This window comes from Engraulis encrasicolus, chromosome 4, assembly GCF_034702125.1.
Source record: "Engraulis encrasicolus isolate BLACKSEA-1 chromosome 4, IST_EnEncr_1.0, whole genome shotgun sequence".
NCBI classification, from domain to species: domain Eukaryota; kingdom Metazoa; phylum Chordata; class Actinopteri; order Clupeiformes; family Engraulidae; genus Engraulis; species Engraulis encrasicolus.
Genome location: NC_085860.1, coordinates 21,365,744 through 21,382,808, shown reverse-complemented (window position 1 = coordinate 21,382,808; position 17,065 = coordinate 21,365,744). Strand labels below are relative to the sequence as shown.

Here is a 17,065-nt window from a genome sequence, read left to right as displayed (position 1 = left end):
TGTCTCATCGACAGCCAGTGAGTGGTCTTGATGATTTCCCCCCTTCAACCTACAAGTGAAGTTGGGGGGAAAAAAACTTTCCTCTGCCCATTGCAAGGCCTCGGAGTGACAGTGCATTGTCAATCGGCCCTCATAATTGGAACAAAAATATTTGGCGTTGCCAAAACCGAAATGTTATAATTTAGCCTAATGTATCCTAGGTTAAATTGATATATTGCTTTCACAATAGCCTATAGAGTGTAAACCATACGTTTTCATAATGTAGGCCTACACTTGCTTCGAGTATTGATTGAAAGTTCCAGCTCCAAACACCTTATATATCTAATAGCGCCAGAGAGACTGGATAATATTAGAATCTCTGATAGCGCGGGTGTTACAGGCCCGTGGAATCCTCTCGCCCCTCGGGGAGGCAGATGAATGGTGGACGTCATAATCCCTCATAACTTCTATAAGTGTCATAATGTCCAGGGGGACTATGTAAACTGCCGAAATCTCACCATAGCATCATTTCACAGAAGACAGCCAACGAGTACAGGTCAGTGTCAATGCCTCAGAGAAGTGTGTATGAGTCTTTGTGCGTGCACGTGGGTGCGCGACACGGGATGGGGCGGTGGCGGTGGCGGGGGCGGTAGCGGTGTTGGGGCGTTTAGTCCTGGGCCCTGTGTGTGTGTGTGTGTGTGTGTGTGTGTGTGTGTGTGTGTGTGTGTGTGTGTGTGTGTGTGTGTGTGTGTGTGTGCAGGGAAGCCAACAGGTAGCAAACTGGGTCAATTTTCATGGGCCCAGGGACTCAGGGGCCCCAGAATTAGGTTCCAGTCACATTTTATGGGGACCCTAGATAACTTTGGCCTGGGCCCAGCCAAAGCTGTCAGCGGCCCTGTGTGTGTGTGTGTGTGTGTGTGTGTGTGTGTGTGTGTGTGTGTGTGTGTGTGTGGGTGGGTGCTTGTTTTAGTTTTTATTCTAGTGATTCTGTGCAATTTAAATACATGTTGTTGTTGTTGTTGTTGCAGCGTTGATTTGGGGGGTGGGGGTGCAGTGGTGTGTGTGTGCAAACGTATGACTTATGTGTATGTGTATCTCTAACCTGACACTCATTTTGTTTACAGTGTGCGCTATTTATAAGACAACGTCATTACAGACATTTCTCTCAGTGTGTGTATCGTCCTGCCGGCTTCTACGGAAGTCCGACATGGACATCTCAGCGGGCGTGCCATCCCGTGTCCAAGCAATGGCATCCACAACCTCTGGAGGGTGAGTAGCCAATTACTGTATAACCTGGTCAAGTTTTAAGCAGGCGACACATTTGGTATACATGAATTACAAAATCTGGCCTCTATAGGTTCATTTGTGGATCAGAGAAAGTTCCAGGTTCAAATCCCGTGTGTGTGTGTGTGTGTGTGTGTGTGTGTGTGTGTGTGTGTGTGTGTGTGTGTGTGTGTGTGTGTGTGTGTGTGTGTGTGTGTGTGTGTGTCTGCAGAGAGCCAGGTAGCTGGAAGGAGTTAGAGCAGCAGCGTCTGCAGCTGCAGAAGAGGGGGGAGGATAATGACAGGAGAATGCTGGAGCTGCAGAACGCTCTCAGTGCCCTAAATAGGAGAACTCTGAACCAGCAGGAGGAGAGGAGGACCAGAGAACCCGCAGTAGGTGGACACTTACATTTTTCAAGGACCTCCATGCAGATCTTTTTTTTTTTTCACGGAAATTCACAGTTTCGAAATTGACAATAAGCTGCATGGAAGCAAGCCAAAGGAACTCTGTTATGAATGAAAGTTGGAAAGCACTTGGTTTGACATTTCTCTCCTGTACCTATAACCCAGCAGCAGGAGGAGAGGAGGACCAGAGGAGCTCCTACAAACCGAGTTACACAGGTAGAGAGGAAGGAGGCGGGAGAAACAACCTCCAGGGCCCAGCAGAAGGAGAGCGGTGCAGGAGTACAGATCAACGCGACTCCAAAGGAGGAGGGGAAAGCAGGAGAGAGCGCATCGCCACAGGATGATGTAGTAACTGTGTATAGGTATGTATCATTCACTAGACATGTCATATAATGAAAAGTTATGAAATGCAATCAATATGTTATGAGTAGCAGGCAAAGTTTGGGTAGAAATTCAGTTCTAGATGAAGTCAGTCGTTTTGATATAACTGTCTGGGTCAGGCCTTAGGCCTATCTGTGTTTGTGTGTGTGTCTGTGTGTCTGTGAAGGGGGTGTCTTAGTAGGTGGATTCAGGTAACGGTAGTTTAGTTACAATCAGGCACGCTCAAACTCAGGAAATTAGTAGATGTCTTTGGTGTCTTTTCTACTCCATTACACAAATTCACTATAGTACACTAGTGTTCACTACACTAACTGTCTCGTTTTACATTAACAGGCTCTGCCAAAATTGCATAAGGAGACTGCTCCAGGAAGAAAGGGGACAATTCCAGAAGCTCTTGCAGAAACAGCAAACAATGTTCAAGGTAGAGGATGTACTGTAATTTTTAGTGTAGGTTATTTCCAGAATTTATGACTTGGAAATATACACTTTCCATACACGAATAGGTGCCTTCTCAATGTTCACCATTTTGAATTACCAGTTAGACATTTATTTGGCTATAAGCTTTATTGTACTTTTATCAGACCAGTAAATATGAATTTATCATTTATTTCTATATTCCTGAAAATATCAAATGTGTGACTGGGCAGCAAAGATTTGGAAAATAGATTACTAAAATTACATACTTTTTATCCTTAAAGGAGCTGCTGAGGGAGGAGAGGGAAACTCTGCTTAAACTGTTTGATGAGGAAAGGACACAGCTTATGAAGGAGATGAAAAAAGCATGGGAAAAAGGACAACACCAAGGAGTGAAGATAGTGTTTAGGAGGTCAGAAAAAAGCAGTGTGAACAACACAGACAGTGAGACAGTTTTGAGTAAGGACTGGTTTGATGAGGAGGAAAAGAAAATAATCGTAGAGGCAGAGAGGAAGCTCAAGGCGCTGAAGGAGAGAAGGTACAGAAAGCAGGAGGAGGGTAAAATAATCGAGGAAGAAGGCAAGATGATGAGGCAAGATATCATTGAAGGAGAAAATGAGGAGGACGTGGCAGGTGGTCGGACAGAGAGAGAGAAACCAAAGCCCCTCGTCAAAGACCTGGAGGACATAAAGCAACAGGAAGAGATCAGAACAGAAGAGCTCCAAGAAGCAGTGATGGAGTTTGTGAAGAGGAAGACTGAGCAACTCGACAAGGACAAAGAAAGTGAATCTGATTCAAACGAGGAGTATGTTGCCAAGGAAGAAAAGCAAATCATCTTAGAAGCAGAGAGCAAACTTAAGGCAGAGAAGGAGAGGAAAGAATTGGAGGAGAGGGAAATAAGTGAGGATAAAGTCAAGGAGATGACGCTTGATATGGCCGAAGTACTGAAGAGCGACACAGACTCTGACTCGGAGGAGTCCTTGTTCAGTGAAGAGGACACAAATGTAATTCTGCAGACACCTGACGAGATGGATAAAATAAAGAAAGAAGACGTAGGATTCACGAAGATCACTGAGGAAGAGAATGAAGAGGTGGCCAGTGAATGCAAGCACGAAGAGCAACCCCAAGTCCCTATCAAAGACCTGGAGAAGAGAAAACATCAGGAAGAGATCAGAGAAGAAGAGCTCAAAAAAGTGGCAATGGAGTTTGTGAGGAGGAAGACACAGGACACAGAAAGTGAAAGTGATTCGGACGAGGACTATTTTGATGAGGAGGAAAAGTTAATGATCTTAGAGGCTGAGCGCAAACTTAAGGCAGAGGAGGAGAGGAAAGAACTAGAGGAGAGGGAAATAAGTGAGGAAAAAGCCGAGAGGACGCTTGATATGGCCGATGAACTGAAGAGTGACACAGACACTGACTCGGAGGAATCATTGTTTGGTGATGAGGAAACAGATATGATTTTGCAGTCGCTTGGCGGGCTTGGCGAGATGGATAGGACAAAGTATGAAGATGTAGAGTTCAGGAAGATCACTGAGGAAGAGAATAAGGAAGTGGCCAGTGAATGCAAGGATAAAGAGAAGCCAAAGGCCCTCATCCAAGACCTGGAGGACAAACAGCAACAGGAAGAGGTCAGAAAAGAAGAGCTCCGGAAAGCGGCGATGGAGTTTGTAAAGAGGAAGACTGAGCCAGCTGACGAGGACACAGAAAGTGAAAGTGATTCGGACGAGGACTATTTTGATGAGGAGGAAAAGTTAATGATCTTAGATGCAGAGCGCAAACTTAAGGCAGAGGAGGAGAGGAAAGAGCTGGAGGAGAGGGAAATAAGTGAGGAAAAAGTCAAGGAGAGGACGCTTGACATGGCCGAAGTACTGAAGAGCGATACAGACTCGGATTTCGAGGAGTCCTTGTTCGGTGATGAGGAGACAGATATGATTTTGCAGTCACTTGACGAGATGGATAAGACAAAGAAGGAAGATGTATTGAGGAAGATCACTGAGGAAGAGAATGAGGAGGTGGTCAGTGAATGCAAGGACGAAGAGCAACCCCAGATCCCTATCAAATACCTGGAGGAGAGAAAGCCCTGCAAGGAAACAGTTAAGTTCACTGACATCAAGAGAATAGAAAGAGAGGAGAAGGAAAGAGACAACAGCAACAACAGCAACAACAACAACAAAGAAGAGAGCAAGACAGTTGAGAATCCAAAAGATCAGATCCAGAAAGCGGTCATGGAGTTCACTGAAGAACTGAATAGAGATACAAGCTCGGACTCTGAGGAGTCCTTGTTTGGTGATGAGGACACAGATATTCTGCAGACATTTGACAAGATGGATAAGACAAAGAATGAAGATGTAGAGTTCAGGAAGATCACTGAGGAAGAGAATGAGGAGGTGGCCAGTGAATGCAAGGATAAAGAAAAGCCAAAGGCCCTCATCCAAGACCTGGAGGACAAACAGCAACAGGAAGAGGTCAGAAAAGAAGAGCTCCGAAAAGCGGCAATGGAGTTTGTGAGGAGGAAGACACAGGACACAGAGGACACAGAAAGTGAAAGTGATTCGGACGAGGACTATTTTGATGAGGAGGAAAAGTTAATGATCTTAGAGGCAGAGCACAAACTTAAGGGAGAGGAGGAGAGGAAAAAACTGGAGGAGAGGGAAATAAGTGAGGAAAAAGCCGAGAGGACGCTTGATATGGCCGATGAACTGAAGAGTGACACAGACACTGACTCGGAGGAATTCTTGTTTGGTGATGAGGAGACAGATATGATTTTGCAGTCGCTTGGCGGGCTTGGCGAGATGGATAAGACAAAGTATGAAGATGTAGAGTTCAGGAAGATCACTGAGGAAGAGAATAAGGAAGTGGCCAGTGAATGCAAGGATACAGAGAAGCCAAAGGCCCTTATCCCAGACCTGGAGGACAAACAGCAACAGGAAGAGATCAGAAAAGAAGAGCTCAGAAAAGCGGCGATGGAGTTTGTAAAGAGGAAGACTGAGCCAGCTGACGAGGACACAGAAATTGAAAATGATTCGGACGAGGACTATTTTGATGAGGAGGAAAAGCAAATGATCTTAGAGGCAGAGAGCAAACTTAAGGTAGAGAAGGAAAGAAAAGAACATGAGGAGAGGAAAATAGATGAGGAAAAAGCCAAAGAGAGGACACTTGACACGGCCGAAGAACTGAGGAGTAAGACAGACTCGGAGGAGTCCTTGTTCGGTGATGAGGAGACAGATTTGATTTTGCAGTCACTTAAGACAAAGAAGGAAGATGAAGGATTGAGAAAGATCACAGAGGAAGAGATCAGAAAAGAAGAGGTCCGGAAAGCAGCATTGGAGTTTGTGAAGAGGAAGACTGAGCCAGCTGACGAGGACACAGACAGTGAAAGTGATTCGGACGAGGACTATTTTGATGAGGAGGAAAAGCTAATGGTCTTTGAGGCAGAGAGCAAACTTAAGGCAGAGAAGGAGAGCAGACAACTGAGAGAACCGGAGGAGAAGAAAATATGCATGGAAAAAGCTAAGGGGAAAACTCTTGATATGGCCAAAGAACTGAGGGAGCAGAAAGTGTTCATGGCGATGGAAGGTGAAAAGACAGTGGCAAACAGAGCTATGTGTAAAGAGCAGGAGTGCCCGGAGAGTGACACAGGCTCGGACTTGTTCAGTGATGAGGACACAGATATGATTTTGAGGTCACTTGATGATATGGACAAGAGAAAGAAGGACGATTCAGGATTCAGGAAGAGGGGCGTGGAGCAGACAGTGTAGGACTGACAGAGAGGGAAATATGATGGATTTGTGAGACATGGACAGAACCAGAATAGAGAGAACAGAATAAAGTACAATTTATTTTCTAAACATATCATGAATATAGATATACCATAAATTCATGAAAATACACATTCACAATATTTTCTTACATGTATTCAATAAAAATGTACCTGGCATGCAAAAAAAAGTTTCCTCTTTTTTCTTACTTGAGCTGTCTAGTACATTGATAGTAGATTGATAAGTTGCACAAATATACAAGTGCATTGAAGACATGAGAAACAAACATATAACAAACATTTTATACAATTTGTTTCAACTTGAGTTTTATTTAATTTTGAAAAAATTGAATTTATTGAAACAGAAATAAAGAAAGAAAGAAAGAAAAAGAAAGAAAAGTTGTAAAATATTTCTGCTGTGTATTCAGTGGGTATCGGACAGACATAATGCAAATGGTTAGCTAATGGCCAACCTTTATTGGTATATGCTCTAATTCATCCCAAAGGTGTTCTATTGGGTTCGGATTAGGACTCTGTGCAGGATGGATGCTCCCAACATTGTGGGAACAGTGTGGTGTTTCCTTTTCTAACATGACTGCACCAGTACACAAAGCAAGTTCCATAAAGACATGGATGACACAGTATGGTGAAAACTTGACTGGCATGCAGTCCTAACCGGAACCCAATATAACACATTTGGGGTGAATAAGGGCAGATACTTCTTTGGCTGTCCTGCATTATTATTGGGGCAGTAACAGAATAGATCAGGATTTAAAAGCATGCACACATTGCACAAATTTCTCCAACATCTTCAGTATTGGTGTTTAACCCCTCAATGCAGAGGTTATGTAACATTAGGCCTACTGTCACCAAAATTGTAATGACCATGTCTCAGTTGGTTACTTAAGACTCTTTGCATTGCCATAGCAATGTTGTTATGATGTAGGTGAGTTTATTCAGCAAGGAGTGAACGGATATTCAAGTTTCTTTTATTTCAGACATGTGAAAGTTTTAAAGAGGCCATGCCACTCTAATTACATTGCCATTTTCAGCTTTTTTCCATAATCCTTGATGTTCTCGGACCTGGTATGCAACATTATTTTATTTGGAAAGTTAATTGATGGTGTATTTCAAAGCATTTTATTGTGCCCAAAAACACCTCACAGGAGAACTAGTCAGTTTTTGTTCATAATGTCTTTTATCTGACATGTTTCAACGGTGAAACTTTCATTCTCTGGTGACCCTCTGAAGTTTCACTGTCGAAACATGTCAGGTAAAAGATTAAAACTTGTACAAAACCTTGAAGATTTGATATAACTTTGAGACATGATTAAAGTTACGTTATACATCTATTAAGGATCCCGAGTTGAACATATTTTAACTTTGAGCGAAGCGAGTAAGCGAGTAACCAATTGGAAAACAGAGCTCGGTACTTCTCACCTGTACATTGACAGTTAAAGCAGCGGGAACTTTCAGCGAACGTTCCATGAAAGAGTGGCGAGTAGGCGAGCAAGCGAGAAGCTAGTGTGAGTACGCCGCTTTAGTAAGCAGGCTACTACTGTAATCACTCCAGAAATCTAAGTGCATTCCAGAGCAACCCTGGAGCTTATGTAGGCTATTTCTTCAATGAATAGGCCAAGTTGTATACGTCAGACAAAATTGCAATTTATTGTGCTCTGCATGGACAGGCCTCCTTAGCAAAGACATTTATTGTCAATACTTTGTCATACAATATTAACAATATGATTACCCCTTAATATTTAGGCTACAGAAGCCAAATATGACAAACAATACTATTTAATTAACAGCTTAAATATCTCATTCAAAAAGGACAGGTAGGCCTACACAATGGTCGACATTTGATTTAAACATGATTCTTTTCAATATCTTACAACCCAGATAGCAAAATCCTCCGGCCCACTTCTGGATCTTTCTGGCATTTCTCTGGGGTATGCACGATGTTGGCAAATTAATGACAAAGTGGAAAAATGCCAGAGATATTCCGGCTCTTCACTGGAATGCCATGGATCAGGCTTATAATAAAGGGTTGATGAAACAGTGGCAGTTCAGCTGTCTTGCATCACAGTTATTTTAAAGGTGTGTGTGTGTGTGTGTGTGTGTGTGTGTGTGTGTGTGTGTGTGTGTGTGTGTGTGTGTGTGTGTGTGTGTGTGTGATATTATAAAGTGTGACACACAGCAATACATGTCTATTGCCTATGGGTTTTTCGTTTACAAACATTTGTATTGTGAGGAGGGGCAAGATGCTAAGCAGCCAACCACGTGAGCTCATTTTTTTTTACCATTTCCAACATTCAGAGGTTACACAGTGCACAGTCAGGGTCACGCAGCAGGGATTGTTTACAAACAAACAGTAAACCCATGTACAGGCCCCATGCAGTGTTGGCATGCATAATTGACAGTAGAAGGTGAGGACGTTCTGATGGTTGGCATGGCAACAGGTCATTGACAGTAGAAGGTGAGGACGTTCTGCTGGTTGGCATGCCAACAGGTCATTGACAGTAGAATGTGAGGACGTTCTGCTGGTTGCCCCTGATGAGCAGCACTGGGGGTCGGAGGTCACGGGACAGCGTCTCCAGCCAGGCCATGTAGAGAGCGCTCGGACACACCCCTCTCCTGCCCACCGGCAACGTCCTACAGGGCAGAGGGCACACAATTGGCACAGGGATGGGTAGGGTTGCCACATTTCAAAACCGGGACACATAGACGCGTGTGCGCGAAACATTAATGATATGTGTTTATTTCAATGGGGTAATATGAAGACGTGCATTATAAAAAAACGGTACAGTTATTCCATTGACCTGGACAGACCATAAACCCCAGGACAATCCAGGAAAAATTTGGACGTGTGGCAACACTAGGGATGGGCGTTGATTCATGCTTGGTTGAACAGATTGACGTATTGATGTGTTGGCATGTGTATAATGTAGAAGTAGTACTAACAGAAATACCTCTACATGATATTACATAGCTGTTACACCGGTTAATCCACTGTAACTAATGAGTAATTAGCAGGGATTATATGGCTAGCCTTTTTAATGTATGTGGTTTATGTAAGCTTATGTGATATTTATTCTTAAGTTCATGCTCTTCATCATAAGGTCATATGATGTTTTGTTTAAGTCAGGCTCATTTCAAAAGTAAGGTGGCGTGTCCAAAAGAACGGTGGAAAGAGGCTTCCTTTATACCGTCGTCAGTAGCTTTTGTTAAAAGGATCTGCTAAATTTGATTACAACGATAACCCTAGCATATTTGAAAAGCATATTGGTCCTCTCAAACTGATGTAAGTTATGTGTACTTACACTCCCACCTATTAGGATGATTCATACTGTATATCAAATGTCATACGTACACAACAATTAGGGCAGCTTCACGCGAGTAATCACTCAAGACCTCGTTCAGCCGGATCTGGCGGCGAGACTGCAGGAGCACAGGAAGCATTGCAAGTATTATTTCAGAACAGCATACCTAAAGGTGCACTGTGTAATATTTTTCATAGTTCATTTCCAGAATCCATCCTGCCCATTCACCTGCCTTGAGTATTTATCATGATCAGCTGTTTCAGAACTGGTTGGATCAAACGTGTGGCAAGGTTTTTACTTTCTGTACCTGAGGATGCCTCCTCTGCACTTACTACATTTTGACACAAATGACTTAACACATGCTGCAGCTTTCCGCCCAGTAATTGGATACTCCGCAGAGTATCCAATCACTGGGCGTTTCACGTCCTAGCAAGGCCAGGATCCTTGACTTTGAGATACAGCCTCTGTCTTTACTTCTGTAGGTGTGCTTACCTTGGCTTTGTTCCTGTCCATCTCCGTGTTGGTCACCTCCCATGGATACTTCTTCTGCTCCTCCTCTCCGTCCTCAGTCTTGTTCATCGTGTTCACCCTATAGGGAGCCACCAAGTCCTCAAACCTCTTGACGCTGTGCAGGGCAGAAGGGATCATTTATATTTAGCCATTTAACTGAGAAACACATAGTGATGGACAAAGTTATTTAACTGTGAGCTACTGGTCTTAAACCATGCTTCAAAAAGTTAGTTACAGCAATGAAAGACACTTGAGATGAATAGAGTTTACTTGTGTGTCGTCAATGTGTAGTATGGCACCGATGCCATTTAGGTGGCTGGAGCGTCGATTTGGTAGTACACTGTGAGTTTTTTGACAGCTGTCACAGTGTGGCACTGGAGGTACGGCGTGGATTAAGGGGTTAACTCTTAAAATTGCATGGATGAAGGGGAATCTTCACAGATATACGGAGCAATGACAGAGACTTATAAAATGCAATGGGGCAATGGGGACTGACCTGAATACATGTACACGTATTCAAGTTAATGGGTAATGATGTGCATTTGCATACAGACACAGTGATAGGTAAAAGACAATTTGCATACAGAGTGATAAGCCGCCTGGATTCAAAGGCTATGCACTACCATATGCAGGACGGCTGCTGTTAAACTTTAATAATATACTGTAATTATACATGATATTAAATCCACTATATTATGTAATATATTGTGGACTAGATGCAGGGGGGAGGCCCAAGGACTGTTGGAGCGTCGCACAATCCCCAGGCGCTCCATGGACTCGAACTCCGTCTTGGCCACGGCAAGCTTGTTCGGCTCGAGGCGTCGAGCGCGGGCGTATACAGGCGGGCCAGTAGTGTCGATGTGGTGCTCGACACCGTGCTTGGCCGTGGAAGAGGAGAAGGTGGGCTGAGTGAGTGCAGGGAACTCGGCGAGCAGGCGTTGGAAACTGTCGGTGACAGAGAGCAGGCTGGAGAGGTGTACTGCGTCAGAGTCGCTGAGCGCGCAGGCATAAGAACAGAAAGTGACGGCGTCGATCAAGCGCTGATTTTTAACGTCCACTAACAGTCCATATGCGCACAAAAAATCTGAACCCAAGAGGGGAACAGCAACCTTGGCTGTCACAAAGTCCCAGCTAAAGCGTTGCCCTCCAAAACACAGTTCAACATGTCTAGTGCCGTACGTACGGATAGGGCTTCCATTGGCGGCTTCCATGGGGGGGCCGTGGGTGTCTGCCACCACGTCCACCTGTGAAGCAGGCAGTAGACTCCGCTGTGCCCCTGTGTCGCAGAGGAATCGCCGGCCGGAGATGGAGTCGTGGATGAAGAGTAGCCTGCCGGCATGGCCGACGCTCACGGCCACTAGTGAGCGCCGGCCTTGGCGTTTCCCGTTCCATTGAAGCTGCATGGAGAACGGCATTGCTTGGCCTTGGAGCCAAACCTGGCATGGTAGTAGCACAAACCAGAAGACTGCTGCCGACGCGGGGCCGCTGCTGCGATGAGCAGGTGATCATCCTCCAGAACATCAGATACAGCACCAGCAGGGAGGAGAGCAGCTGCACGGGGTTGTTGTTGACTAGCCAGGAAACACTTGTCAGCCTCAGCGGCCAGTTCTCTGCAATCCGTGCTGGCAGTGTTGGCCAAAGCAGCTCTCACATGAGCAGGCAGCTGGCGCAGGAAAAGGTGGAGGAAAAGGAAATCTGGCTTGTTGTCGCCAAGCAGATCGACCATTCGGTCCATTAGCTCTGAGGGCTTGCTATCGCCGAGCCCTTGAAGAGAGAAAAGTCTACTTGCCCTCTCAGTGTCAGACAGTTCGAAAGTTTTCAGCAACTTTTCCTTCAGAGTTTGATATTTCCTTGTCAGAGGAGGACGTTTAAGAAGGCTCACCACTCTCGACGCCGTAGAACTTCCGAGGGCAGACACCACGTAGTAGTATTGCGTTTCGTCGGCGGTTATCTGACGCAAGGCAAACTGTGCCTCAATTTGAGCGAACCAGGCTGAGGGAGAGGATTCCCAGAACTCGGGGAGCTTGAGAGACACAGCGTTGGCGGTCATGTCGATCTGGATACGTCCAGTAAGCAAACGTCGGGGGTCACCAGTGTGGAAGTTGCCTTAGGGCGAAGAACGAGCCGTACAACTTCTCACATTAAGACTCTGTGAGTCGCGTTTATTAAGTTATTGTAACTGACTAAAAACATGGCGCCGCGCATGACAGAAAAGCCGGCAACATTAAACGTCATCGGAACTCTTAAAGGGACCGCGACTATAAAGTGAACAGAACAGTGGAGATGACGAACAGCATAACATATAACCGAATACACAAATGATTAAGTGAATTATGTCAGTTGAGAAAGCACTACAATATAATATAAATGCCCTATATAACAATAAGTAAAATACAGACAGTCTTCCAGAGCTAGGTTAATATAATATAGGACTATAGTGTATATGTTACCACTATGTGTGTGTGTGTGTGTCTGTGTGTCTGTGTGTGTCTGTGTCTGTGTGTGCATGTGTGTGTGTGTGTGTGTGTGTGTGCATGTGTGTGTGTGTGTGTGTGTGTGTGTGTGTGTGCCTGGGCCCAGAACAACCGACCCCTTTGTCTCTCCCTGATGGATTCCCTGACCACATGTGTGTTTCAGACACTCACATCGGCCGACTGTAATTACCCAGTTCTTCAGCCAGGTAAAGGAGCCATTTATTGACTTCCTTCCCTTGTGTTAAGTGCAGAGATAGAGCCAGGTAATTTGGAAGATGTGGAAGTAGAGAAGCGTTTCTCAATAGGGCCTCTATAGCGCCACCAGGGGGCGTTGGGGAGCCCTAGGTGGGTATTGAGAAGGATACACATAGAGGTAGAAAATAACACTAGAGGTGACCCCAATCTGTAGCGGCCATTATCTGTAGGTAGATCAGAGAAATGGAAATTAACAGAGAATGAGGCTCACCTCTGTCAAAAATGGCTTAATCATGTGAAAATCTCCATCAACACACTATACAAGGACAATAGTTGAAGTGTGTTGCTAACTATGTTCATAAAAGATATTATTTGATTTTTAAATGTATTTTATCGACTCATATGATTTAAGTAGATATTTAGCCTGACATTTCAAATCTGGTCTTTGATTAATGTGTTACTTCATATTCACACAGTTTTAGTCAATTTTTTGACAGGGGTGGGCGTGTTCTCCATTGACTTGCATTGCCTGAAGGTACCTACACTACCTACGGAAGTTGGGAAGCTCCATCTGCCATTTCCCAGTGCTGTCGCAAATTGCTGTGTCCTCTCTAGTGTTATTTTCTACCTCTATGAGGATACACCTGAGAGGGGGTGGTGCTTAGTTGCCATTGCCATTAATGCTATGGGGGGCGTTAGCAGGCGTGTGATGATATCAAGGGGGGCGTTGGGAAGCTTATGATGAGGCCAAGGGGGCCTCAAAAAAAGATTAAGAACCAGTAGAGTGAAGTGCCCAAAAGCAGATTGCCCCAATACTATCATTACAGGTTTTTAGATTAAAGGTGTTATATGGGAAAACTGTACTTTTCCGGTTGAGGACTCTCGTCAATGTCAGGAAGAACCTGAACGTCATGGAACCCCAGTCGAAACTTATTGACGAGTCCCATGACCCTGAACGACAGAGAGAGAGAGAGAGAGAGAGAGAGAGAGAGAGAGAGAGAGAGAGAGAGAGAGAGAGAGAGAGAGAGAGAGAGAGACAGACAGACAGACAGACAGACAGACAGACAGACAGAGACAGGTGAAATTTAACTGCATGTTTTACTTTCACCTTATTTGCACTATGCATGCGGCAAAGAGACATACTGTATTTGTATCCTTGTATGCAGTGGCACAAGGTTAGTGTTTCACTTACTCGTTTTTCCTCTCCTCCATGCGATGAATCTCTCCGCCCACGAACACGCGCACCTTACATTTGGCCCAGCGCTTCTTACGTTTGAGGAGGTATGGGATCAGAAGAGTCAGTCCTGCCTCAGAGACATCATAGACAAGCATTACTCGTGGCATTATTCGTGGGCAGGCCTCTAAATTAACCGTTTTTATTACCAGCCAATATGGCTAGTAGATGTTATTCTTTTTTAATTTTATGGGGGGCTTTTTAGTGCCTTTATGGTGAAAGGACAGTGAGGAGGTGGTGGGAGAGAGATGGGGTAGGACTGAGAAACAGCCCTGGCCAGACTCAAACCTGGGTCCCCAGGTATATGGTACGGGTGCTCTATATGTTACGCCACAGCACCCCTAGAAGATGTAAATTTTACCATCCTCACTACCAGTCAAAAGGAGTTGGTAGGTTGGCGCGTGTCGATTAAGTGCCCTGTTCATGGTTTGCTGTGGCACATAACAAAACTGTTGATATCAGGACTATACAATTCTGGGATGCATTTCTCAAAACCATAGTTGCTAACTTCAATTAGCTACCTTGTTGTTTGCAATGCAATCTCCCTTTGGTAACTACACAAATTGCTAAGTAGCTAACAACTACGCTTTCAAGAAACGTACCCCTGGTACACACTATAAAAGAGGCCCATTTTTCATGTTCTTCATATACAAGTAAGGCAGGCATAGGCTACACATTCCACATATTGCAACTAAGGCTGTAACGATATTGCATCGAACCGAGGGATCGCGGTACGCAGACCCACGAACCCCTATCGCGAAGCTTCCTCACAGAATCGCGATGTGTCCTTTTAAAGTTGTTACCCTCAGTGTAGAACACAACAGGCAACATACAGGCAAGAGTTTGCATATGCGCTTAAAAAGACCAGTAGAAAAAGGGCGCACACGTTCGAGTAACAGTTCCATTCACCCCTTTCTCATATAAAATGCTCCTTCCAACCAGCACGTTGTTGTTATCCATTGCCTGAGCAACCTCCGTGAGACGAAAAACTTGGGCAAACATCGGAAGGTGAACAACAAGACCAAGACCAACAGACCAAGAAGGCTTTTATAAACGTGTCAAGATTTTAGTTTTATTCATGCATGCGCGATGTATTGCGAGTGGAGTTTGACGTTGGAGCAGAGAGAGAGCGAGAGAGAGAGAGAGAGAGTGCGCACGAGATGCTCCGCCTGCCCACAAACCAGCCTGGAATCGCTTGTAGGGAGGTGCCCGACGTCGGACGAACATTGAGGCAGAATATTAGGCATCATTATTTCTTCCCACATTAATGTTAGGCTATATTGTAAAATGGAGCAGAGAGAGCGAGAGAGAGAGCGCACGAGATGCTCCGCCTGCCTAAACCAGCCTGGAATCGCTTGTAGGGAGGTGCCCGAAGTCGGACGAACGTTGAGGCAGAATATTAGGCAGCATTATTTCTTCCCACGTTAATGTTAGGCTATATTGTAAAATTACCGCCTGCATAAGCAGAAAGCATGCTCCATTTCAGCCTCTGCATTCATTCTCGCTCTTGATAAAATGTCAAACCACAAAACAAAAGAAAAACGTCCGCGTTATGTAGCAGTGAGAACTAACTGAGGTTAATTTTGAGGTTTGATTGTAGGCGGGCACGCGCTGCTGCACGATCAAAAAGAGCTACGGAAATATTTAGCTTAATCAAAATTAAGTGTTGCATTTCTTTAAGTAGCCTAACTTAATACAACATGTTTCCTGACGATATATGGCCTGTGTTGTTTTAATGTTTGGATATTAATTGGATAAAGTTTGATAAAGTAAGACAGCTGCCAAGCAATGACCATACACCCTGACCCCCTCTCCTCTCTCTCTCTCTCTCTCTCTCTCTCTCTCTCTCTCTCTCTCTCTCTCTCTCTCTCTCTCTCTCTCTCTCTCTCTCTCTCTATATATATATATATATATATGATCTTAGCCTATTTATAAGCCTTTTTCCTTGGTGAACTAATATCCCTTATTTCTCTGTGTTGTGTTTTGATGGGAACACCTGGGAACAGGTTGCTGTGGTAGCCTATATCTGCAACATTATTCAGCCTTGTAAACCTACAAAATTAATGCAGGCAGGTAAATGCAAAAAATATATTAATTACAAAGTACATAGGCTATATAATTTATTTTCTTCAATTTTTTTTTTTTTTCAATTTTTTTTTCCAATTTTTTTTTTCAATTTTTTTTTTGTGAAATCGTGGGGCATATCGAACCGTGGGTCATATATCGTGATACAAACCGAATCGTGGGTTGGGTGTATCGTTACAGCCTTAATTGCAACACATAAACATTGTATACATGGAATGTGTATGTGTGCTTATTTATATGGCCCATACATACTATGAAAGTGTCTCATTTCTTATATAGTATTTTACAAAACTTGTATAGGCATGTACATTTTTTATAGGGTACATTTGTGGGACACCTGAACATATACAGGCAACAGATCCATGGAGACAGAGGTTTGAATGGAATGAAGCAAACAAACAATAACATTGTATCATTTTCTACTCTCTGCTCTGTTATGTTTGGACCTCATGGAACGAAGCAAACAACAACAACAAAACACATTGCATCATTTTTTTACTGTCTGCTCTACCTCCATCGTCGTACAGCCAGTACACGTCGATAGTTTTCTTCTCCTGCTTGTTCTGGAAGACGGTGGAGACCTGCGGGAGAGGGCCAGAGGCCTCGGAGCCTGAACAACACAACACAACAACACAACACAACACAACACAACACAACACAACACAACACAACACAACACAACACAACACCCACAAGACAAGTCACTGGACTGGCCAAGCCTGAGTACACAAACACCATGGGCTATAATCAACTCAAGATACCTTACACAAGCCTGACAGGTTGAACAGCATTTGGAAAGCATATCCTTGTAAAAAAACACACACACAAAACATTTGGGTTGTGATGCTGTACATCTGTGCTATTCTAAATATTGAATCAATCAATTTTAGGTGGGTATACTGAAATCCCTGACATTTTCAGGTGGGTATACTGCGTACCTGAAGACTACACCACTGTGTGTGTGTGTGTGTGTGTGTGTGTGTGTGTGTGTGTGTGTGTGTGTGTGTGTGTGTGTGTGTGTGTGTGTGTGTGTGTGCATGTGCCTTGTA

At 44.2% G+C, this 17,065-nt stretch overlaps 2 protein-coding genes across 2 annotated transcripts in view; one reads left to right on the top strand and one right to left on the bottom strand.

Moving 5' to 3' along the window:
* The first annotated feature begins 1,049 nt into the window (after positions 1–1,049).
* LOC134447107 (golgin subfamily A member 6-like protein 22) lies at positions 1,050–6,199 on the top strand. Its single transcript, XM_063196391.1, has 5 exons — positions 1,050–1,248; positions 1,475–1,634; positions 1,812–2,008; positions 2,361–2,448; positions 2,726–6,199. Exons 1-5 carry the CDS (start codon positions 1,061–1,063, stop codon positions 6,197–6,199), a joined length of 4,107 nt encoding a protein of 1,368 aa, XP_063052461.1. The 5' UTR covers positions 1,050–1,060.
* Positions 6,200–7,849: 1,650 nt separating this feature from the next.
* Positions 7,850–17,065, bottom strand: part of slc12a3 (solute carrier family 12 member 3) — a 42,729-nt gene continuing 33,513 nt past the window's right edge. Inside the window, exons 21-26 of the mRNA XM_063196875.1 lie at positions 16,528–16,626; positions 13,890–14,001; positions 13,562–13,648; positions 10,011–10,143; positions 9,569–9,636; positions 7,850–8,850 (exon numbers count right to left, since the gene is read on the bottom strand). Coding sequence (XP_063052945.1) covers positions 8,709–8,850; positions 9,569–9,636; positions 10,011–10,143; positions 13,562–13,648; positions 13,890–14,001; positions 16,528–16,626 — 641 coding nt within the window. The 3' untranslated portion in view covers positions 7,850–8,708. The remainder of the gene's footprint in view (positions 8,851–9,568; positions 9,637–10,010; positions 10,144–13,561; positions 13,649–13,889; positions 14,002–16,527; positions 16,627–17,065) is intronic.

What these genes read in the sequence shown, in the direction of transcription:
- LOC134447107 (XM_063196391.1), top strand. Translation starts at nt 1,061, where the DNA reads ATGTGTATGTGTATCTCTAACCTGACACTCATTTTGTTTACAGTGTGC. An exon ending in GCATCCACAACCTCTGGAGG is followed by an intron (nt 1,249 to 1,474) that starts GTGAGTAGCCAA and finishes GTGTGTCTGCAG; the next exon opens with AGAGCCAGGTAGCTGGAAGG. An exon ending in GGAGGACCAGAGAACCCGCA is followed by an intron (nt 1,635 to 1,811) that starts GTAGGTGGACAC and finishes CCTATAACCCAG; the next exon opens with CAGCAGGAGGAGAGGAGGAC.